The following is a 26,670-nucleotide window of genomic DNA, read 5'->3' on the forward strand; positions in this document are numbered from 1 at the left end:
AAAAAAAAAAAAAAAAAAAAAAAGGAAAAAAAGAAAAAAAAAAAGAAATTTATGCTAGTTTTGCTCTTGTACCTCAAACTCCAGAAGTTATGAACATGGTTCATAATAAGTGCTTAGGTAAGAAATAAAAGGCATTAAATATATGGGTTACAAACATGAACAGAAATCTGTCTGACTGACGGCAATAAGGTTTGGAACTACCTATAATTTCAGGCATCCTCTGGAGGTCTTGAAATGTACTCCACGAATAAGGAGGGACTACTGTTCACTAAATATCAATGAATTGTACACTAAAAATGGTTAATTGCATGTAATGTGAATTTTACCTCCATTTAAAGAAAAAGAAAGTCAATCATAAAATGTCCCATGTCCTGATGACACCCAATCTAGGACAAACTTCCACTTCCTTAGACCCTCTCCAAACTACCCAACTGAAGCCCAAATCCTGAAATAGGTTCCTTCTAATACCCTCCTAGTAAGCCACCCCAAAGTTTCCTTTAGTGTGTGCCCCTCACTGCAACAAGTAAAAAATGTGTTCAACTGCAGGTGTCCTTGCTACTCTTTTTGGATGGAGGACATTGACAAGACTAACAATTTCTCAACAGAAACAACAGACAGCAGAACACAAAGGAATAACATCCTCATTAAAAGAAAATAACTGCCAACTCAGAATCCTAGAAAATCATCATTCAAAAGTGAGGGTGAAATACAGAACATGACCAGACAACAAAACGAAGAGACTTTCTCACTACAGACATACACTATAAAGGATGCAACAGCAAGTGTTCTTCAAAAATAGAAAATGATCACAGATGAAGAACTGAAGATGGAGGATAGAATAAAAAGTGATACAAGTGGTAAATATGTCGGTAAATCTACATAGCAAAAAGATGTCGTTTCACGGTGGCTACAATATATATGGAGTTTAAAAACACAAAAGTATAGTAGCAAATAAATTGAGTAAAGGGTAGAGTATAGAAGGGAATCAATGGGATTAAAGTGTTTTAGGTTTCTTGCATTGTCTGGAAAGATAAAACAATGAACAAATTATTGAGCTAATCTAATTTACTTGCTCAAATTTAATTTGATTAAATTTAATTTAGTGGCGATTTGATTGAATTAGATCAGGGGTACGTTCTGTCATCTCTAGGACAAGAGGTCTGAAAAGTGTGATCTGTGGGCCCTGGGGGTCGTCCCTAAGACCTTATTAGTGGATATTCAGAAAAACAAAGCTATTTTCATAAACAATACTAGCCTTATCTACCTTTTGCTGCCATTCTCTCACAAGTGTACAATGGAGTTTTCCAGAGGCTATATAACATACAATATCTTAACAGAAGCAGATATGAGACTCCAACTGCCTTCTATCAAATGAGACATTAAAGAGATTTTTAACACATGTAAAAGAATGGTACTCTTCATACTAAATTTTGTTCTGGAATGTATATTTTTCTCAAAATGGTGTTATGTTCACATGTAATGGAGTATTATTTCAAAATAAAATAAACATTTAAAATTTAATTTCAAAAGCAGTAAATATTGTTCTCAACTGGGATCAATATACTTGGAAATGTCTAGAGACTTGGCTGTCACATTGGGTGAGTACTACTGGCATCTAGTGAGTAGAGGATAGGCAAAAATCCTGTTACACATAGAGTCTCCATGTACACACAGTCTACAGAAAAGAAAATTATCTGGCCCAAAATGTCAACTGTGCCAAGGCTGAGAAGCAACCTTGATATAAGCAATAAATATCCTGATATAATCATATAAATAAAAGCTATCTTAAAAAGTTCAAAGGGATCCTGAGTACAAAGAATTTCAATCTCACTGAGCCAAATAAACAGATAATGTGCCATTCATGAACTATAAGACCTAATATCATAAAGATGTTAACTCTATCTCAATGAATAGATTCAAGTTTCATAAAACTGATATGACTAAAAATTTATGGAAAGCAATGAGACAAAGTAGGAGGACCTGCCTTGGTAGATATAAAGACTTATCATAATGCCATGTAATTAAAACACCATAGTGTTGGTGCTTTGGATAAACCAAAGTAGACCAATGGCGGAAAAATTAAAAAACAACAACAAAAAACAGAGTCCATAAACAGACCCACAGATATACTAGGGTCACTTTATTTACATCAAAGGCAATACTGTAGAGCAGTTGGGAAGTTATCTTTTTAATAAACGTCATATAAAACGTATATTCACATGTAAGAAAAGGTGATCTCTATGCTTCACATATTATATAAAAATCAGTTCTAGACAAAAGGTAGATGTAAATATATAATAAACAACATACAAAACAATAATCAGTTCTAGGTAGATGGTAGAAAGCAAAATAATAAAGATTCTAGAATGATGTTTCTCAATCACTAGTGACACCCTGGCTAGATGTTTCTTTTGTGCATTGTAGGATGCTTAACATTCTGTACACATTGTAGGACATTTACCAGCAGCACTAGTCCAACTCGCTAGATGACTAGAGTACTCCACTCACTCAGTTATAAAAACTAAACATGTAGTCACACTGCCAAATGTCCCACTGAGATGGTGGGAGATGTGGGGTTAGAGATGAGGGAACTGCCTCTAGTTGAGAAGCATAGTTTCAGAGCATAAGAGAGTTTCTTCCTGTCCTTGGAGCAAGAAAAGACTTCTTAAATGGGACACAAGCAGCATTAACAATAAGAGCAAACAATGATAAACTGGACTATACTAAAATTAAGACCTTCCTTTCATCAACAGATAACATTAGGAAGGTGAAAGTCAAGCCAAAGCGGATTATATATATATTTTTTAAATGTAATAAAGAGTCCGTATTTAGATCATATAAAAAACTCCTAAAAACAAAAGAAGTACAGAAACCCCAATAGGAAAAAAAGGGCTTGTATGCATAAACTATATAATTCCTATTAACCAGTAAGACAGAAAGAGACAGCTCAATAGTAATTTTTTTAATGTGGTAGGGAGAGAAGAGACTTTGCAAAAGAGGATACCCAAACAACCAGTATATTTATGAAAGGGTATTCAATTTCATTTGGATCAGGGAAATGCATCTTTAAGAAGAATAAAATTAAAGAGAATATTAATACCAAGTGTTGCTGAGGATACAGAGCAACAGGAATCCTCACTCACTTGATGGGATTGATACAATCATTTTGAAAACAATTCTTGCATCATCTTCTAAATTTGAACATACATACGCTGGTCATACCAATGACCCAGATTCTATTCTTGGTATACACCTAATATAAATGTTGCACATATGCACCAAGAGACATGTACAAGAATGTCCACAGCAGCATTACTCAGCCCAAATGTCTTATAGTAACATGACAAATTGTGATAAAATTATACAAGTGAACCATAGCTACATCTAACAAAATTCTCAACTCTCAAACATGTTGAACAAAATAAGCTAGAACAAATAATACTTCTGTATGATTCTATTTCTATAAAAGTTCAAAAACAAGCAAAAAAAAAAAAAGGTTATTTTCTTTGAAGTTAGGCAAGTGGTTAATCTGGGAAAGAAAAAAAAGGGAGTGACTGAGAAAAGAAACATTGGGGTTTCTGGGTTGCTGGCAGTAATCTATTTCTAGATCTGTGATAGTCATGGAGTGTTTATTTTATGGTGATTCACTGAGCTGTACCCTACACTCCATGCATTTTCCTTTAAGTATTATATCTAAATTTTTTAAATGACACAGAACACTATATTTTATATGCTTTGTATGTGACCTAGAAAACAATACATTATACAAATACCTTAACAATTATGATATTAGACGTCAATTGCTTGGGAGTAAAAATTACATCTGGAACAAAATAACTTTCTTCTTCTTATACTTCAAGATCGTTTGTCTAATTAAATAAAACAATTACAATATCTTTAAAAGGACTGCTTGATTTTTCAATATATTTGCAGGAAGACATCATTCAATATATTTAATTTTTCTGTTTACCTTTAAGTTTTAATCTTTGGAAAAAATTTCAATTTCTAACTTTATATAAGAGAAAATAAAATATATACCTTGGAAAACATTAATTACTATTAAAGAAAAGTTGAAGATGTTTGTTTCTAATATTAAAATTCTATTTTCTCACATTTGGACAAAGAAGAAGATTAAGACAGAATGATAAATGACACCTGACCGAAAGATTTCTATCAAAAATTTATATACTTCCCTACCCACCAAACTAAGCCTTGGTTTATATATTTATATTCCATGACATTGTAATAAAACTCTGCAATACCAATTATTTTATTTGTAAAAGAATCAAACATTTACTGTATTAAGTTGCTCAGTATCAAACAGTTGCCCTCTGAATTTAATCATTTACAAAAAACGGTACAGTTAACTGTGTACAATCTGATTCATTTTTAAGCCACATAGTGCCACCAAGTGGTAACAAATTCTTTCTCCAAAATAGCACACTGAAGCAACAGAAAAAGCTATACTGGAATATTATACTGGAATGGAAAAATCAATCTTTGAACAAATGTAAGTAAGATTGTGAAATATCTTAGTATGAAACTTTAAGAGGTCAACTTTTTTGAAAAAGCGTTATATATATTATCTTGTGACAGAGTTTAGTTTTAAAGTTAAAAATTTTATTGGAAGGCAAGGAACTATGAATATAATCCTGTAGCATTTACTTTTTGTTGCTTGTTTTTAAATTCCCCACATTTCATTAGAAGACATAAATCGCTTTACTAATTAATGAAACATATACACATACACACTAACACAACAAAAGACCTGGAAGGTTTTGTAACAATCTGTTACCTTTGTTAAGTACGGGGAAGGAGTGTGGAGAGTTAAGTTTTGCTCCTTGGTTAATATTTGTTTTAATTTGCTATAATAACAGAAAACACTATACTGGATCTGTATAGCTAGAACTGCCTCTTAACAAAGTCCTCCAACTGGTGGCTTAAACAAAAATCTATTGGCTCAAAAATCTGGGAACTGGAAGTCCAAGACAAAAGTGTCAGTAGGGTTAGTTCCTTCTGAGGACTGTGAGGAAAGATCTGTTTCAGATTCCTGCTTGGCTTCTAGAGAGCCATCTTTTTCCTTGTTCTCTTCACATAGTCTTCCTTTGATTAGTGTCTTGGTATCCAAATTGCAGCTAGTGCTCAACTTACGACCACGGTCGGAATGGTGCATGCAGAGATGGTAGTGCTGCCGGAAGCTGGTCCGCACTGTCGTATGCCCAGCTGGGCAACGTTTGTGCTGCCAGACGCGGAGCAGTCGTGGCTAGCGATTGTGGTCGTAAAGTCGAATGGTCGTAAGTTGCATAGGTTGTAAGTTGATCAATACCTGTACCCCTTTTTATAAGGATATCAGTCATAACTGGATAAGCGCCCTCCCTAATGACTTCATTCAACTTGATTACCTCTGTAAAAATCCAATCTCCAGGTTGGGCAAGGTGGCTCATGAGGTCAACAGATCAAGACCATCCTGGCAAACATGATGAAACCTTGTATCTACTAAAATATAAAAATTAGCTGGGTGTGGTGGCATGTGCCTTTAGTCTCAGCTACTCAGGAGGCTGAGGCAAGAGAATTGACTGAACCCAGAAGGTGGAGGTTGCAGTGAGCCGAGATCACATCACCGCACTCCAGTCTGGTGACAGAGCAAGGCTCTGTCTCAAAAAAAAAAAAAAAAAAAAAGACCCTATCTCCAAGTAAAGTTATACTCTGAGGTAGAGGGGAATATTATTCAACCCTTAACACTATTCTTCTTTTCTGAAATTTTTGCATATTTTTCTTATTTAAAAAGAGGACAAAAAATAATTCCTAAAAGTTGTAAAATAACAGAATACTATTTTAATTTCATAAAATGTTATCAGCAAAACGGATTAAATTTGGATGTAAGTAATAAGAGTCGTACAGTTCATATCCAATGCACTTTGTCCTAAATCCCATCTCCCACCAACTCTCTTTCTCAATGTACTCATATTGGCCTTGCTATTTCTTGATTACGCTCTGGGTATTTAGCACTTAATATTCTCTGCCTGAAGTTCTTCCTCCAAATACTCATATGCATCAGTTCTTTCACATTTGTGTCTATCTCTTTCTTAATTCATCATAGGCCATCCAAAATAAAGTTACTAGGAGAGCACTTTCAGTAACTTTCTACGCCACTCTCTGCCAATACTTTTCTTTATAGTACCAACACCTGATACTTTATTATTTGATCAGTTGGTTTTTTCTCTCCACTACAAAGTAAGCTTCTTGAGGATAGAGACATATTTTGTTCACTGAAGTACCCTTGACATCCAAAATAGTGCCTAGAGTGTTAAACACAATTTGTGACTACTTTTTTGTTCATTATCATAAAGTTTCTTAAAGTTAATCCACCTCTGACTTCTAAGTAGAATCTACTGTTCCCTTAACTAATCATTTTCTATACACAGAGTCATCTTTAGACTTCTCTGTAAAACATATTTTCCCTTCCCTCAAGGCATAATCCCAAATCTTTTTTGCAGTTGAAATGGTTTTGCCGTGCCCTGCCTATCTTTCCACTGTAGTCTCAGACTCTCCTCCCATCAGTTCTCAGTGAGCCAAAGTACTGGCCTTCTCTCAAATTCCCCAAACATTCCTCTTCAACATAGAGCCTCTGTCCATGCAGTTCCCTTGGTCTGGAATCCTCGGCCCTCCATCACACAAATCTAGTTAACTTTAACTCAGAATCTCCTTCAGATCACAGCTCTCAAGGTCACTTACTCTGTGAAGCTCTCCTCAATCCACTCTGTGTCAAGTTCCTTTGACATATGCTCTTAAAGAACTGTTCCTTTCAGAGCTTTCAAATATTCAGTTGATGATTACTAATTAATATCTCTCTCCTAATGGACCTAAGTTCCAAAACACAAAACACAAAAATCTTCCCTTTGATTCCAACAGAATGGGAACCAATTCTTCTATTGCATATGCTGTTTTGAGCAACTAAAAGGTAGTAGTCAACCTGATGAAGGAACACAGACAAAACAGGCCAACTATAAGTGAATAAGACCCTGAAATCAGCCAACTATTGGAATTAAAAACAACGAATTTTCCTTTTATTAACTTCAACTTAATTTTCATCAGACACATTGCATATTTCTGGGTAGCCTCCTCCCCCTAGCCACCAGTGAGTACACAAAAAGATCCAAGCTTATTTGAATATTCAAACATGCAATCAATTTAAAAGTGTATAAGAAGTAACAGAAACTGTCATTATATACCTTATCTCAATTAGTGATATACCTAAGCCATAGCTTCACTCACATCCCTAATCATCAGTGATTTTGGAGTGTTTTACAAATATTTAATATAGAAAATCTATGTCTGTAAATGTACTGATATGTACTGAAAACTTTAAAGGCTGTGTATGAGATATAATTTACAACAGGGTAATATCAAAATATAGTACCGCATAGGCAACTTTTTGTCCCAAAATTAAAAATTTATCAACTAGCGAATTTCCTTTCAAACTGTATATAAACATTTTAATATATTTCAGTTTTGGGGGTGAGCCTCTCATTTTAATGTGATGTGTGAGAAACAGACTTTTTATAATGGTTCTAATACTAATCATTACTATTTCTCTGAAATAAGAAAATAAGGATAATTTAAATCTCTGCCACATTTATTGTTGTATCATTAATTTTCTGATGCCTAAACAATGACTATCCCCAGATTAAACTGTGTAATTTTAACAGACTGTACAAACTTTCACTGCTTCCTTAAATATCATAGTGGTATTTAAAGTGGACTAAATAAAATATTTAAATAACTTTGAATAATAAATGATATAAAATATGTTATAACTTGCTTTCAGATTTATGATTCTTTTCCTAAATACTTTAAGTATACCTTTCAAAATATACTGATAAATAAATACGTTTAATATAAATAAATATATTTATCAGTGTATCTTGAATGCATATATGCATACCTAGATGCATTTATCCTATTTACTTGCCATAGCAAACCAAAAGTCACACATCTGATTCAGTGCACCACATCTTGTTATTACATTCTAAAAGTATGGTTAAATATTCATTACAAAAATCAAAGTCGTCACTGTTGGCAAATTTTCTTCAGTAAGCAGCATCTGATAAGTCCAAATAATTTAATGCCACTCATTAATTCATTAGCTATAAAGGCAACACTTTGAATGCAATGTTACAGATTGAATTGTGTTCCCCCCAAAATTCATATGTTAAAATTCGTAAGTTAAAATGAAGCCATTAGGGTAGGCTCTAATCCAATCTAACTAGTGTCCTTATAAGATCAGGACATACAGAGAGACACTAGGGATGGACATGCACTGAGAAAATGCCATGTAAGGACACAGCATGAAAGTAGCCATAGTGACTTGGTTAGCCATTTGCAAACCATCTTGGCCTCAGGAGAAGCCAAGCCTGCCAATATCTTGATACTGGACTTCTAGCCCCCAGAAATATGAGAAAATAAATTTCTATTAGGCTACCCAGTCTGTGGTACAATAGTCACCCCTTATCTGCAGTTTCACTTTCTGAGGTTTCAATTACCCGGTCAACTATGCTCTGAAAATATTAAATAGAAAATTCCAAAAATAAACAATTAAAACCTTTCAAATTACACACATTTCTGTGTAGTGTGATGGGCAATCTCACAGTGTCCTCCACTATCCCACCCTGATTATGAATGAACCAACCCTTCGTCCTGTGTATCCATGCTGCAGATGCTCCCTGTCTATTAGCCGTCTTAGTTGTCAGATCAATTGTCTAGTATCGTAGTGCTTGTGCTAAGTAAACCTTACTTTACTTAATTGTTCTATTATTATTGTTTTAAATCTCTCGTTGTGTCTAATTTATAAATTAAACTTTATCTCAGATATGGATATGTAGAAAAAAAAACCAGTGCATATAGAGTTCTCTACTGAGGTTTTAGCATCTACTGGAGGTACTGGAATGTATCTCCCACGGTAAATCTACTGTAGTTTCTTAAGGCAGCCCTAGCAGACTAATATACTCAATCTGGCAAAACAAATAAGACGTTTTAAATCACACTGCATTTAAGTTCTACAGTGATATACATGAATATTTCTATCTTCTGAAAACACAAAACTAAGGTCACCTCCATCATGCTTTATGCTAAATGCTGAGATGTGAGAATACCAGTTTAAACATATGAACAACTTTGCCTAAGAAAATACTTGGTTCTACCTATTCATATTATTGCAACCCTACAGAGAATGAGATTAGTAACTGGAAAAGTACCTATGTTAATTTCCTTAAGTAAACAACTTAGCTCCTATATAATTGACATATAAAATATGTGGATCTCCTTTCAGCCCATACAATAGAAAACTTGTATTCAGGGCCCTTGCAAATGACCTTAATCAAAATAATTTGGTACGTATCCTTTCTTGTGGCTGAGAAAATTCTAGAACTAGTATTAAGAACCTAGCTGTGCTTCAGATAAACTCAGGAAACTTAAAAAAAAATAAAATAACAGACTAGGCCAGCCATGGTGGCTCACGCCTGTAATCTCAGCACTTTGGGATACCAAGGTGGGCGGATCACCTGAGGTCGGGAGTTGGAGACCAGCCTGACCAACATGAAGAAACCCCATCTCTACTAAAATCACCAAATTAGCGAGGCATGGTGGCGCATGCCTGTAATCCCAGTTGCTTGGGAGGCTAAGGCAGGAGAATGGCTTGAACTGGAAGGTGGAGGTTGTGGTGAACTAAGAACACACTACTGTACTCCAGCCTGGGCAACAAGAGTGAAACCACATCTCAAAAAAAGTTAAAAAAAAAAAAGAGAGACTGTACAACTCCTCCCCTGGAATTTGATTCCACTTCACTAAGGCCTACAGACTTTTTAAAGTACCCCATGCAACTTGGATGTGTAGCCAAAATAATCTAGAGAATTTTTAAGTATTTCTGTACTTGAAGACTTTTTAAAAACTACTAATGTTCAGTCCCCTTCTGAAAAATTCCAATCTAAGTGACACTGGCAACGGGGAGTGTGTGTGTGTGTGTGTGTGTGTGTGTGTGTGTGTGTGTGTGTGTGTGTGTGTATGTGTATGCAATATCTCCTTTGGCATTGTAACATGCAGCCATAAGTTGCAGCCATAAGTGACTCTGGCAATGGGTGTGTGTGTGTGTGTGTGTGTGTGTGTGTGTGATACCTCCTTAGGCATGGTAATGTGCAGCCATAATTGAAAACAATGGTCTAGAGTTCAGATATTATATGATTATCATGTGCTGTAATTAGTGTGAAGCATATACAACCAAATACTGGAGTATATAAGTGATTATCTATTAAAAAATTATATACTATCGCTTATATTACATTGAACTGTAAGTATACACTGTAGTGTGGCTTCACTATGAAAATTATCTGCATACCTTCATTTATCCAGGTAGTAGAGAGAGTAAGAACCTCAAACAAAATACTAGCAAAAATTCAACAGCACATGACAAGGATTATACGCCGTAACCAAGTGAGATTTATTTCTGGAATGCAAGGATAGCTCAACATAAAAAAAAAAAAATCAATGCACAGCACATTAACAAAAGAATGGACAAAACCCATGACCATCTCAATTGATGCAAAAAGAAAAGACAAAATTCAATATTCTTTTGTTAATAAACACATTCAACAAACTAGGAATCGAAGGAAACAACTTCAATATAATAAAAGCAATATCCAAAAAGCCCATTTCTTTGGTGGTGAATAGAGTCTTGCTGTCACTTAGGCTGGAGTGCAATGGCGCGATCTCAGCTCACTGCAACCTCTGCCTCCCAGGTTCAACTGATTCTCCTGCCTCAGTCTCCTGAGTAGCTAGAATTACAGGTGCATGCCACCACACCCAGCTAATTTTTGTATTTTTAGTAGAGATGGGGTTTCACCATGTTGGCCACGCTGGTCTTGAACTCCTGATCTCATGATCCACCCACCTCAGCCTATAAAGTGCTGGGATTACAGGCATGAGTCACCATGCCCAGCCAAGAAAAGCCCACTTCTACATAACATTGTACTAGAATTCCTAGCCAGAGTACTTAGGAAAGGGATGAGGAGAAGATGTGGGAGGGAAGTAGGGAGGGAAGCGGGTAAGGAAGGTGGGAGGGAGGGAGAGAGGATAGAAGGGAAGGAGGGAGGCAGGCATCCAATTTAGAAAAGAAGAAGTAAAATTATCTGTTCATAGAAGACAGGATCTTGTATGTAGGAAACCCTAAAGACTTCATACCCAAAAAATTATTAAATAATTCAGCAAAGTTATAACATACACAATGAAAAGACAAAAATCAGCTATGTTTTTATACACTAACAATGACCAAACTGAAAAGGAAATTAAGAAAACAATTAAAATATCACCAAAAAAAAAAAAAATCAAATACTTAGGAATACACTTAACCAAGGAATACACTTAACCAAAAGGCTGGTATACTGAAAAACTACAAAATGTTGCTGAAAGAAGTAAAAGGCAGAACTAAATAGAAGCAAATCCCCTGTTCACAGACTGCTAAGATTTACCATCAAGATGTCAATACTATACAAAGGAATACATAGATTGAATGCAATCCTATCAGAATCTCAATTCTTTTTCAGAAATGGAAAAACATAACCTAAAATTCATATGGAATCTTAAGGAACCCCAAATAGCCAAAACAATCTTGAAAAAGAACAAAGTTGCAACTGTCACACTTCCTCATTTCAAAACTTCAAAGCTACAGCAATCAAAACAATGTGATACCAACATGAAAACAGACATAAAGACCAACAGAATAGAATACAGTGCCTGGAAATATACCTGCGTATGTGGTCAAATCATTTTCAACATCCTTGTCAAGACCATTCATGGGGAATAGACAGTTTTTTCAGCAAACTGAAGAAAGCTGGATAAATATATGTAAAAGAATAAAGCTGGACTCTTAACTTGCACCATATACAAAAACTCAAAATGTGCTAGGTGCAGTAGCTTGTATCTGTAATTCCAACACTTTGGGAGGCCAAAGAGGGTGGAATTGCTTGAGCCCAGGAGTTTGAGACCAGCCTGGGCAACATAACAAAACCCCATCTCCACAAAAAATACAAAAATTAGCTGGGTGTAGTGGCACACACCTGTAGTCCCAGTTACTAGGGAGGCTGAAGTAGGCATGAGCCCAGGAGGGGCTGCAGTAAGCTGTGATTGCACCACTGCGCTCTGGCTTGAGCGACAGGGTCTCATTCTGTCTCAAAAACAAGTAACACAGAAGAAAAACATCATGACATTAGATTTGGCAAGATTTATTGAATCTGACAATAAAGGCAGAGGCAAAAAAAGTAAACAGATAAATCACACTATATCAAACTTAAAAACTATGTCTCAAAGAAAATAAGAAAATAAAAAGGCAACCTTCATAATGGGAGAAAATATTTGCAAATCATCTATTTCGGTAAGAGGTTAAAAATCCAGAACACATAAAGAAACCCTACAACTAAACAACAAAAACCGAACAAGATTTTTAACATGGGCAAAGGACTTGAATAGACATTTCTGCAAAAATGATACACTGATGGCCAAAAAGTATATGAAAAGATTTTCAACATCACTAATTATTAGAGAAATGCAAATCAAAACCACAATGAGATATCACTTCACACCTATTAGGAATAGAGGAAAACTACCTCAGCATCATAAAAGCCATATATATATATATTTTTAATTACTTTTTAAAATTCTGGAGTACATGTGCACATCGATGTGCAGGTTTGCTACATAGGTAATATGTGCCATGGTGGTTTGCTGCACCTATCCAGGTATTAAGCCCAGCATGCATTAGCTCTTCTCCCTAATGCTCTCCTCCACCTCGCCCTCCCCGAACAAGCCTCAGTGTGTGTTGTTCTCCTCCGCATGTCCATGTGTTCTCATTGTTCAGCTCTCACTTATAAGTGAGAACATGTGGTGTTTGGTTTTCTGTTCCTGTGTTAAGTTTGCTAAGGATAATGGGTTCCAGCTTCATCCATGTCCCTGCAAAGAGCATGATCTTGCTCAAAAGCCCCACAGCAAACATAATAATGATGAAAGGCTGAAAGCTTTTCCTCTAAGGTCAGGAATAACACAAGTATCACCAGTTTTGTGACTTCTATTAGACATAGTACTGAAGTTCTAACCACAAAAATTAGGCAAGAAAAAGAAATCAAAGAAATCCAAACTGGAAAGGAGTTAAAATTATCTCTGTTCACAGATGATATGATCTCATATGGAGAAAACCCTAAAGAGTCCATAAAAAATTTACTGCTAACAAATGAATTTGGCAAAGTAGCAGGACACAGTTAACACACAAAAATCAGCTGCATTTCTATACACTAAAAATGACTGATCCAAAAGGAAATTAAGAAAGTTCCATTTATAATAAACCAAAAAGAATAAAATACTTAGAAATTAACCAAGTCAAGACTGATATGATGAAAACTACAAAGCATTACTGAAAGCAATTACAGAATACATGAATAAATGAAAACATTCCATGTTCATGGATTGGAAGACAATACTATTAAGATGTCAATACTACCCACAGCAATCTACAGATTCAATGCAACCCCTGTTAAAATCTCACTGGTAGTTTTTTTGCAGATATAGGAAAATCTATCCTTAAATTCACATGCAATCTCAATGGACCCCAAAGAGCCAAAACAAACTTTAAAAAGAACAACGAAGTTGGAGGCCTTACACTTCCTAATTTCAAAACGTATTAAAAATCAACAGTAATCAAGACAATGGTGGTACTGGCATAGAGAGAGACATATAAACCAATGGAACAAAATAGCCAAGAAATAAACCTGTGTATTTATGGTCAAATGGTTTTTGACAAGTGTGCCAAGACTACAAAACAGAGAAATGAGTCTTTCCAATACATGGTACTTGGAAAACTGGATATCCGCATGCAAAAGGAAAAAGCTACACCCTTATCTAATACAATACATATGAATTAACTCAAAATGGATAAAGACCAAAACATAAGACATAAAACTATAAAACTCCTAGGAGAAAACATATGCCAAAAACTTTGTTACTCTGGATTTGGCAATAATTTCTTAGCGATGGCTCCAAAAGCATAAGTAACAAAAGAAAAAATAGAACCAGGTGTGGTGGTTCACACCTGTAATCCCAGTATTTTGGGAGGCCAAGGCAAGTGGATCACTTGAGGTCAGGTGTTCAAGACCAGCCTGGCCAACATGGTGAAACCCCATCTCTAGTAAATAAACAAAAATTAGCCAAGAGTAGTGGCCTGCACCTATAGTCCCAGCTACTTGAGAAGCTGAGGCATGACAATTGCTTGAATCCAGAGGCAGAGGTTGCAGTGAGTCAAGATTACACCACTGCCCTCCAACATGGGCAATAGAATGAGACTCTAAGAAAACAAACAAACAAAAAAGACTAATTGAACTTTGTGAAATGCAAAAATTTTTGTGGAACAAAAGATATACATAGTAAAGACAACCAATGGAATGGGAGTCTGCAAATAATACATCTATTAAGAGATTAATATCTAGACAGAACTCCTACAACAGAAAAAAAAACATGATTAAAAAATGGCCAAAAGACTTGAATAGACATTTCTCCAAGGACATACATATGGCCAACAAGCATATGATAAGCTTAACATCACTAATTATTAGACAAATGCAAATCAAAACCATAATGACACATCACTTCATAGCCACTATCAAAAAACAAAAACAAAATATCAAGTGTTGGCAAGGATGTAGAGAAATAGGAACATTTGTGCCCTGTTGGTGGGAATGGCAAAAGGTGCAGCCACTACAGAAAACTATGGTGGCTTCTCAAAAAACTAAAAATAGAATTACCATATGATCCAGCAATTCCACTTCTAAGTATATATGCCTGAAAATTGAAAGCAAGGTCTTGAAGAGATATTTGTACACCCATGTTCACTGCAACATTATTCACAATAGATGAATGGTGGAAGCAACAAAGGTGTCCATCAATGGACATCTAAACATGTGTCACATACATAAAATGGAATATTACGCAGATTTAAAATGGGAGGAAATTCTGCAAAATAGTATAACATGGATGAACCTTGAAAACATCACACTTGTGAAATAAGCCAGTCACAAAAAGACAAACACTATATGATTCTGCTTATATGAGACACTTAGAGTAATCAAATTCAAAGAGACAGAAAAATGGTAATTTCCAGGGCCTCAGGAGTGGGAGAAATTGGGGAACTGTTATTTAATAGGTATAATTTCAGTTTCTCAAGATAAAAAGTTATAAAGATGGATGGTGGTGATGAGTGCACATTATAAATGTACACAGTAACACTGAACTGTATTTGTAAATGGTTAAAATGGCTAATTTCATGTTATGTATATTTTATGATAATAAAAAACAGTTGGAAAAGAATTACCAATGGGGATGAGGTGAAGATGAATAAATAACAACCATGTCTGGATTTGCTCCAGAATAACCTGAAGGGGAAGAAAAAATGGGTGAAAGTATAAATAAGAAAATATACATATATATTTTCCTGTATAATATTTCTTATTTCACTGAATTATTTTAATATTTACTAAATTATTTTATCACTCTGATGACAGCAGTGTAACATAGGCTTTAAAAGCATAGAGGCTCAAGCTAGACTACCTTCTTCAAATCCTAGCTCTTCTATTGTTAAATTCATTTTAGTTTTGTTATCTGTAAAATGAGAATCCAGTTAATGTTTTAAAAAGTACTTATAACCGTGCCTGGCATATAATAGCACTATATACATGTTAAATAAGTCTGTATTTATCATGGTTTTGATTTTTAATCAGACAAAAAATGTCTGTGTAAAGTATAGAAAAAGCTCATATAAACTTTTGTTAAAAAATAAATATAAGGTAACCATGGTTTTTGTTTTTAATCAGTTAAAAAAATAGAAGAGCCAGTCAACTACAGAGGGTGCTGCAGAAGATGTCAATATTTAGTACCTCAGTATCTTGTCATAATTTTATGTCATTCAACTAATAGGTGGTTCAGTTTACAATCATAAATATCAAGAGAAAGTGACTTCCTAGTAATGAGCTGCAGGAAATGCTACCCCCAAAATATGGCACCTTGGCATTTGAGAAAACAGCAGAAGCAGGTAGGTGTCTCTGACTTTCTCCTTTTCTCCCCTGAAGCAGGCCATAAAATCTAGGAAAGTCATTCTTTGATTTTCTCTCTCTTTTATCCTAAAACCTTCCTGGGATAGGTGTCTTGCGTCACATAAAGGGAAGAGGTGTCACACAAGAGATGCCAAGAAGAATCTGAACAAACAGGCTTTGCTAAGTTCACCCCAGTTTATCAATATTATATCACACCCTTTTGGCTTCTAATCATACTCCTGCATAACTGTCCATAGCAATACAGCTTTCTATTGTTTCACCAAGTCTTCAATATCTGAAATCTCCCATGCCATGCAAAACTTTTATTAAGTAAATTTGTATACACTTCTTTTGTTAATCTGTCTTTGTTAGAGAGATCTCCACCATGAATCTAGGGGTGGGTGAGGAAATATACCAGAATGACATCCCATATACCTGGGACTATATCACCCCCGCAAGGTAGAGACAGGATTTGAGCCAAGCTTTCTTGGATGAGTTAGATTTCAAGGATAGAAATAAACTGAGGATAAGACTGGCGAAGAAGATATGGGTAAGGATGAAACTGTGAGGATTTTTTCAAATAACAATGAAAATCAATTAGGCTGCAGCAAAATGCTTACTAAAAAATAGGAGATGAAACTGTTTATTAGAACATAAATCTGGAATCTCCTAGGTATAATACCTAAGAATTAAAATTTATCCTCAAGGAATAATTAATGTTTTTGAACAAGTAATATAATTAAGGTTGTAACTTCCTAAAAAGTTGAATCAAATGGTCCTATCCAAATGAAATGAACACAGACAGATCATTCAAGATGAATGTAACAGACATGCAAACAAAAATAACAATGAGAATGCAAAGAAAAAGATAAATATATGCTATATTACCAAAGTAAAAGCAAAAAGACTTAGTAACTGACCAAATCTTTATAACAGAAGGTAAGCAATGTAAATATTCAGAGAGATTTTGAGCTCAATGATGAAAAAATGGTACTCATGTTAGCAAGAATAGGTTTTGAAAGCAAAGGTGATGAATCACCATTAGACATGGTGATGTCAGAATACACAAGTGAAAATGTCCAAACTATTTTTACCAGAAGACATGTTTCATAAATGTCAGTAAAAATGTTCTGATTAGAAAGAGAAATATGTCTGTTTATTGGAAGGGAAGTATATACAAGGAAGGGAGCATAAATATGAACAGCTACAGAGTAATCTAAGGGGAAAAACACTGCTCAAATAAAAATATTAATTCCTTAAGTTGGGGATAAGACTGTTTTTAAGAACTAAACTTAAAAACGCAGTTTACCATTGCTGTAACCTGGAGCAACGCAAAAAGAAAATCTGATATTAAAGCATTGGATGTCAATATTGATTGATTACTCAAAAAATATTTATTGAGGACCTCTGTGCCAAGAACTGCTCTCAACAGTGTGAATAGAATGGTTAACAAGGTAGGCAAGATTGTGTTGTTCTGTATACCTTTTATCCTAATAGTCTGTTGAATTATGATTAAGCCAACGACTGCAGTATCACATTAACCTAACCATTGCTATTCAGGGTGGAAAATATTTGCATTATCAAATATAGGATTCATATTCAGCTACTTAGACACTACTAATATAAATATAAGATTTAATACATTTGATATACCCTTCACCATTCAATATTTTTGGTAACACTTTTGCCATCAGTAGTATAATTATTCACTAATGGTATTAAATGTTGTTTAACAATAAGCAGAGGCCAGAATCTCTAATAAAAACAGCAGCTGATAAGTCTACATGGAGCAATCTTTAGGTCAATATAACATTTAATGTATTAACATGCTTTGTAATATCTTGCATAAAGATACTGGAATAAAAAATGAGCTAGGCGCAGTGACTCATGCCTGTAATCCCAGCATTTTGGGAGGCCGAAGCCGGTGGATCACCTGAGGTCAGCAGTTTGAGACCAGCCTGGTCAACATGGCGAAACCCCATCTCTACTAAAAATATAAAAATTAGAAGGTGCCTGTAATCCCAGCTACTCAGGAGACTGAGGCATGAGAATCGTTTGAACCCGGGAAGCAGAGGTTGCAGTGAGCAGAGATTGCACCACTGCACTCCAGCCTGGGGGATACGGCAAGACTCTTGACTCAAAAAAAATAAAAAAAGAAAAAATTGAGAGACATTAAGATATAATATTGATGACTCTCACATCTCAAGTTATAGGTCTCATATCTAACTGCCACCTGACATTTCTACTCAGAAGTCCTGGGGTACTTAAAGCTTAATATACCTAAAATGTAGCTCTTGTTCTCTTCAAATGTTCTTCACAGTTCCTATCTGTGAATACAGCACTACTGCCCAGCTAGAAACATGAGTCATCCTTAGCACCCTCCTTATTCTCCTACTCCCACTTCCATTACAATTAATCACCAAAGTGGTCTCTTTTGTTGTCTAAATCTCTCTCAAATCCAACCACATCTTTCTATCCCCACTTCTACCACTCTGAAATTAGGCCAGCATTCTCCCCATGCTAACTAGCCATCCTGAATCCAATGTAGCTTTCCCTGTGATCTGTTCTCCACATTTTAATTAGGTTCATTTGCTAAAACACAGAATCACATCATTTCCTCACATTTAAACTCCTTCAATAGTTTAAAAAAGCCTCAATAAAATGACCCAGCCTTCCTCTTTAGTCTTATCTCTTGACACTAGCCACTCCGCACATCCACACCCCACAGTGAGCTACATTCAAAACTTACATTTCTTTCAGTTGGAGCAATCTACCCTTTCTCTTATCTCTCATCATTTACGCATGCTATTTCTTTCGCTAACAGTCCTTCCCCAGTTTTTTATCTACAATAATCACCAACAGTTTCTCCAAGTCTCAGTTTAGGTGTCACTTCTAGGAGGACTTGCCATGTTTCCACCCAGTCATTAAATATTTATTAAATGTCTACTACGAGTTAAGTATTAGCTATATTAAAGTACTAAATATATGTATTAATAAATAAAACAAACATGGCCCCTGCCTTCCGGTAACAAAGACTATCACAATACTAATGATACTTGATTGTAATTACATATTTAGTCATCTTTTCTCCTCAGACTAGTAACAATAGTATCAAATGTGACCTAAAACCAACTTAATTACAATCACCAATTTGTAAAACATCATATAAATCAATAAAACATTAAACAAAAATGTACTGAGTCCACAGGCTTGAGCCTAGTTAGAAGACCCTAAAAGTTTTAATTATCTACTTTAACGGTCATCTCAAAAGAAAGTGAGTAAGAGGTCAGAAGACTTAGGTTCCAATTCTGTCTCTGCAATTATCTCCCTGACCTCAAGCCATTTATTATTTCTGAATCTCTCACCCTTTAAGTGTAATATTTTAATAATCAAAATAATGATCAGTATGAAGGCTTTCACAATATCATTTATTTCTTAGCGGCTTCAAAAATCAAACTTGTTTAAACAGTTTGAAAAAAAACAGCCCAAGAAAACAGCTTAAATAATGAATTCCTAAGCTGCTAAAATAAGAGCTTTAGTTCATAGCCAATCTGCCCATATTTTCCCAAGGTTAAAATTCTATTCTTTTTTTCAACTCTAATAAATGACATTTTCCTCTATAAAGCCTTTCCTGACTTATTCCTTAAAAACATCCTCCTCAGGTCTACTTCTACACTATACTACTCAGACTTGGCAGTATTGTTTTCATCACTTGTAATATAATTAATTGCATGGTAATGGGAATTCTAATGACTAATGCATCCTTAACATATGGCACAATGCCAAGAATACCGGATTTCAATAAAGGTGAATGCCTTGTCTTATTTACAGTTTAGACCAATCATATAAGGCTAAAGTACAGCAATGGCAAAATTCTTTGGTCTGAAAGAGCAGTTTTATGGTTTCCTCGCTCATATACTGGAATGGTATTTGCCACTGAGCCTTTGCTAGATTTAAAAACATTTCAGATTTGGATAGAAACTTTTATACTAAACACAAGTGTGGCTAAAACTTTCTTTGGAAAAACTATTGACAGCTCAGCTTCAAAAGAGTACAATATAGCCTCCCTTTAAACAAATTTATCAGCACAGTAAAACCAAGGATGAGTTTTAAGAGATGTAGCTCAAGAGAGACAGATACACAGTTGGCCTTTCATATCTGAAGGGGATTGGTTCCAGGACCCCCAACCCAGATACCAAAATCCACAAATGCTCAAATCCCTTATATAATATGGCACAGTACTACAAACATACCTAGGAATAAAGGCATCACACTAGAAAATGCTATTTAAAAAATACCAAAATATGCCAATTCGTAAAAATAACTTGGAGAACACCATTACAATAACATAAAGGATTTTCTAGCCCTTTTTTTCTGGTTGTAAATTTAAGTTTTCTAGAATTAAATGATTCAAAAAAAGGAGTTCACACACATTAAAACTGGAATTAAGACTAATTATTATTATAGCTTAGTATACATAAGGACAGTAAAAAATAACCACAAAGAAGCAAAGTATTCTAATGCTTGAGTTGCAAAAGACAACAGATTTTGAGCAGTCTGCTATTAAGCTAGACTTAATGAACCTAATATTTAGTAATGGCTTTTACTTTCTCTTTACTTACAGACTATGTTGATGTTAGTTTGTGGCAAACTATAAAGAAATTCACTGTAAGGAAACATTTAGCCTAAAAAAACAGTATAAAGGGAAAAAAGAAGACAAATAATCTGATTATTCAATATTAAATAACTTTGATTGTAATAACCTAAAACACAGAGGTATGTCAACTGATGGAACTGATGGACTTAACAGTAAAAAATAAAAATTTTCATATATGTTCTCCAATGAAATTTAAGTTGTAATGAAGGTGATATTTCAAACCTTTGAGCACATTCACAACTTAAAAAATGCATAGTAAAATAAATACCACTCTCCACCAATTAGATTAGCAAAGATAAAACAAATATTTAGCAAAATATGGGAAAACACATTCTTATAAACAGTAAAATATTAAGTGGTACAATCTCATTGCAGTTTTATTTTATCAGAAGTTCAAGTGCACATATCCTTGACCCAGCAATCTACTGCTACAAATTATCCTGACATTCTCACACACTCCCACTGATATCATCAAAAATATTCATTGCAGCAGTACTTATACAGGCAAAAAAAAAAATCCTGAGATTTACCTAAATATTAATAGGGCAAGAGTTATATTAAATGTGGTACATACACGGAAAAATGTCCAAAATGTATTGATAAGCAGAAAGAGAAAGATGTGGAATATATACCAGCTATTTTTGGTAACTATGGGGAGTACAGTGCTGGACGGGAGGGAAGAGTTTTACTTTTTACTTTAACATCACTGTACTATTTGCTCATACATGGTCACCTGTAACTTTTATTTAAAAATTAATTTTGAAAACACTAAGTGTGGCCGGGTACAGTGGTTCACACATATAATCCCAGCACTTTGGGAGGCTGAGGCGGGTAGATCGCCTGAGGTATGGAGTTTGAGATCAGCTTGGCCAACATGGTAAAACCCTGTCTTTACTAAAAATACAAAAATCAACCTGGCATGGTGGCTGAAGTCCCAGCTACTCAGCTACCTACCATGCCCCTGTAGTCCTAGCTACTCAAGAGGCTGAGGCAGGAGAATCCTGTGAACCTGGGAGGTTGCAGTGAACCGAAATTGCACTGTTGCACTCCAGCATGGGTGACAAAAGCAAAACTTTGTCTCAAAAATAAAGGTTAAATACTAAATACTATATGTTACTTGGCAATACAACTGGAAAGAGTCAATCTACGTTGTACGATCTCATCTAGAATGAAGAACAAAGAATTTTATTCATTAAAAAATTTTCTTTTTCATGCTACGACAAAGGACAGCACATCTACAGTGCTACTAAAGCAGCACAGAGAGGTTAAGTTAGAAATTAGAGAAATTAGTCAAAGATGAATATCCATAAAGTACTTGAAATCCTTGGATTCAGGGATTCTGCAGTATAAAAAAGCTTAGCAGCAGCTGCCTATGTGAAATACTGAAGCACAAAATAAAGAGGAAGACTCCGCAACTGAGGTAGCAGCCTCTGAGAAGAAAAATTAGTCTAAAATCTTTTTGGAGAAATGTACATTAGGCAATCTCAAAAGTTAAATTTCTCTGGCTCTTCAACTCTAACAAACAATAAGACTAAGCACATCCAGTATTTAAAAAAAAAAAAAAAAAAAGAACCAAGGTTCTACATCCAGTAAGAATCTACATCTAAGAAAATCCCTGTGGGAAGACAGAAGGAACAGCATGAGAAAAGGTCAATGTTCAACTCTGTGTTCAAACATTATGGCAGAAGCTGCAGAAAGGAAAAGCAACAAATTGATTCCAGTGGGGAAGAACCTCTTTTTGCTGTGGACTTCCTAGAGGGCAATCAAGTTACAGACATAAAAATCTCCAGATGATTACTATAGCCAACCCAACTAACCAAATTTCAAACACAGGGGGAAAAAAACCCCACAGTAGTCAAAATGCTTTAAATTTTAATAAGTATTTTATTTCTTAAGAAAGTATATAGTTTCGGCCAGGTGCAATGGCTCACACCTGTAATCCCAGCACTTTGGGAGGCCGAAGAGGGTGGATCACCTGAGGTCAAGAGTTCAAGATCAGCCTGATTAACATGGTGAAACCCAGTCTCTAGTAAAAAGAAAAATATAAAATTAGCCAGGTGTGGTGGTGCATGCCTGTAATCCCAGCTACTAGGGAGGCTGAGGCAGGAGAATTGCTTGAACTCAGGAGGCAGAGATTGCAGTGAGCCAAGATCGCTTCATTGCATTCCCGTCTGGGCAATAAGAGTGAAACTTCATCTCAAAATTAAAAAAAAAAGTATAAGGTGTTATGTTATATTATATATGTACAATAATAAAAAATTTTTTAAAGAACTTTCAACAAATAGCAAGCTTCCTAAGCTGTGGGAATAAAAAATGTTATCATAGTTCCAGGTTATGATTCTAGAATTTCTTCCTCCATCCTAACAGTTTTTTACTTTCAGAGAAATGAGGAAAAGTTTTCCTCACTTCTTATACACGTGACCTGTGTTCCCAATCTTCTACTTGTATACTTTGAAAGGTTCTACTAACCTTTCAAAATTTTTAAAGAAATAACTAGTACAAATCCACAAAGAAAATACTCTTCATAACAAATACTTCAAACTTCTGCAAAATGGATTAATACCTCCACTTGGAAATACTAATCAAAATCAACAATGACAGTCTTATTTTAGGTCTGAACTAAGAACATTACTAGCCATTTTATTTCAACTGGATTGAAACAACACTTGGGAAGTACTTTATTTCTCTTTCTAAAATGTCTATAATGCTGTCTCTGGATTGTCCTCAGTGGATCCTTCCTATGGCCTAACAGCAACTGAAGTGCCAGTGCCCCCATCCCAATCCAGCTAGCATTCTGAATCTCTTATTTGCCTGAGAGAAAATAACTTTTTTCATTGATCTATGTTTAACAAACATTTACTGAATGCACACAGTATCCCCTGCACTGTGCTAAGATAAATGAGACATGGATGGTATCTACATTCAAACTCATAGTCTAATAAAGAAGACAAACTATGGTCAGGCCTGGTCAGATGCTGCTTCAGATGGGCTATTTCAGAAGATAAGCTGACAACTAGCAGAGAGGGCACTGGCAACTGGGGAGGCATGTGGTTGAGGGAAAGTGACAACATGTACCTGGGACTACAACTAGTAATATGAAACATCATACTTAAGTTTATTTATATAATTCTCAGCATTCTGGCATAGCTACAACAAGATAACTGCATGCCATGTTATAGAGTTTACCACATTTTATTCCAAAGCTGATGGGGGACAATAACAGAGGTAGGTAGAAGGAGGAAAGGAGTATAGAAAAGTTAGCAAGCAGGAACAGAGATGTGAAGAAGCCAATAAACCAAATCACAGAGAAAACATAAATGCTTTGTGGTGTGTTCATACAAAATATTATTAAAAATAAAACAGCAACAAAAAATAATGAATTGCTAATATACTCACGACACAGATGAAACTCAAGAAGATTATGTTGAATGAAAGAAGCCAGATACAAGAGTACATACTACATATAAAATCCAAGAACAGGCAAAACTAAAGTATGCTGACAGAATTCAGGAAGATGATTACTTCACGGGGAAAGCCTACTGGATTGGAAGTGGGGAAAGCACAAGAAACTTTCTGAAATAATGAAATGTTTTATATCTTAATCTAGATGGTGGTTACATGTATGAATGTGCATGTAAAAAGCCATTCAGCTCTATACTGCAAATTTTATGTTACCATATATATGTACACCATAATAAAAAAGAAAAAATACATATATAACTGTGGCAGAAAATAAGGTCAGAATAAATTAAACCACTGTCTTCCCGCAAGCAATAGCAAACATAGAAAATCAGAACAAAAGTTCTAACAGACACTGTATATCCAACCAAAACACAAATTCCTAATAAGACCTTAAAGTATAAAAGTCTGGCTGCTTCTTCACTTTAAGAAGATATATAGGCATATGTTATTTCTAATAAATGTTACAAAAGTAAATTATTCTTCCTAAAGAAAAACAGCCTACTATAAAGCAAAAACTAAAATTTTTCTATAAAACAAACAACAGGAGGTACTATAACGATCAATAAGGTATGACAAGCACTTAATAGAATTTAAAGCACAATAAGTGCTCTTCAAACTAGCACTATATTATATAATAGCAATAAAAGGAAAATTTTGCTTCAAAGCATGCCCAAACCACTGACTAAGATTTCCTTAAGTGCGTATTACTGAACTACGGCATTTTTCATCCTAGACTTCTTTTTTTCTCTTTAACAAACATTGAGATGAGCAAATTTTTGACAGGTGAAACATCTGGTTAGAGGGAAAACCAAGTTAACTCTAATTTTTTCAGTATTCTTTTTCCCATGTTTCTGTTTTGAAGCCATATTCACTTACCAATAAACAGTAAATGTATCTTTTTTAAACCTGTCAATGGCTTATATTGCTAAAAAGCATTATTTCACAAATCAGACAGAAAGTACATAATGCCAATTCAATTTTTTGAAAGTGAACGGCCTTAGAAAGCTAATCAGAATGCTATATTAGAAAGGTCATTCAGTAGAGACACACACTAGAAAAACATTAAAACAATAATTTACAATTTTGAATACTGTGTTAATAGAAAGAAATCATAATTTCGCAAATTCAACCCATTTGGGAAAGTGTTTCCTTAACCATAATAAGAAAGCAAAATTCACAAAAGCAATGACTATTCATATACTTTATCAACAAAGGAGAGAACAATGAAGTGACACAATAAATGTCTTACTGAACTGGTGAGAGTTCAGTTAAGAGTGGATGAACCAAACATCAACTTGACTTTTTAATATAACAGTCATTGGAAACTTAAATGCTTTAGTTAACTTGAACGCAAAAGAAGGAAACTAATTTTAGTTCCACAATTTGATAGCTGTAATTTTACTCCCATCAAATCAATTGGACCAAGTGTGTCTGAAAGTCAGTTATTTGCATCTCAAAATTTTATTTAAAAACTCTGGTTCCAGACTCAATAGCATATTTTTAAGACATAAATTTTTTGTATTATTCCTACCTTGATACGTACATTTAACAAAGCAGTCTTCTACTTACCTAGATTTTGTCTTATTAACATCTTGCTGCAAGAACAATCTCATCCAAAATTAAATCAAACCTGAAAGAATACAAAGACCAATGTTTAATTTTTTGTTTCAGGCATGAATAACTACAGAAACAATAATCTATTCAAATGAGAAATCAAAACTTCCTAATTTTTTTTTAAAAATTCTACAATAATTTGTTGTCATTAATTTTAACAGCATGGCAATGGCAATAATTAAAATATTTATTAACAAAACGCATACCTTTCTAAATCAATATTTATCTAATATTACGTACATATCAAGACATACACCAAAAAGCTGAAGACAAAAATGTTATAGTATTGGAACACATAAAAGTTTACACTAATAGTAATTATCATAATAGCCAACACTGATCAAGTACTTACTAAATGCCAAGCATCGTTATTCTAGAGAATACAATGTAACATATACTCTCCAGCTTCAATTTAATCCTCAATCTAGTATAAAGTGACTTCTCCAACGATCCACTGAAAATGTATCTGCCAAAAATATACCTACCATTACTAATTTTATCATATTACAGAAGTTCTGCAAACTGAGTATGTCCCAAATTCTACACATCTCCTCCTCCCCCTACCTGAAACTAGCCTGTGATCCTTCTAAATTATCTATTCTTTAAAAAACAGCACCACCATACCTACCTCCATTCTCAAGCTAAAATATTTCAACTGTTTTATTTCCAGACTCACTATCATCTCTGATTTGTCTTCCTGGAACCACAGACCTAGAATTATCTGCATAGTATCTAGAAAAGATGAGATGCCATCAACTCCTACCAACCCAGAACTGGACATAGGGGCCTGTTAAAAACTAAACTATAAGGCCGGGC

At 34.8% G+C, this 26,670-nt stretch overlaps 1 protein-coding gene across 19 annotated transcripts in view; it reads right to left on the minus strand.

The window, feature by feature from the left end:
* The window catches only part of ZNF644 (zinc finger protein 644), a 104,787-nt gene that overhangs the window by 45,584 nt on the left and 32,533 nt on the right, over window positions 1-26,670 (minus strand). For 18 of the 19 annotated variants that reach the window (XM_017544121.2, XM_017544108.2, XM_017544112.2 and 15 more), the window contains one exon: window positions 25,810-25,870. In XM_017544121.2, the coding sequence (XP_017399610.1) occupies window positions 25,810-25,831 (22 nt within the window). In that variant the 5' untranslated portion in view covers window positions 25,832-25,870. Of the gene's footprint in view, window positions 1-15,403; window positions 15,465-25,809; window positions 25,871-26,670 lie in introns of all 19 variants that reach the window. The other variant, XM_037744122.1, reaches the window with a different exon arrangement.

This window comes from Cebus imitator, unplaced genomic scaffold (assembly GCF_001604975.1).
Source record: "Cebus imitator isolate Cc_AM_T3 unplaced genomic scaffold, Cebus_imitator-1.0 Scaffold166, whole genome shotgun sequence".
Classification (NCBI taxonomy): domain Eukaryota; kingdom Metazoa; phylum Chordata; class Mammalia; order Primates; family Cebidae; genus Cebus; species Cebus imitator.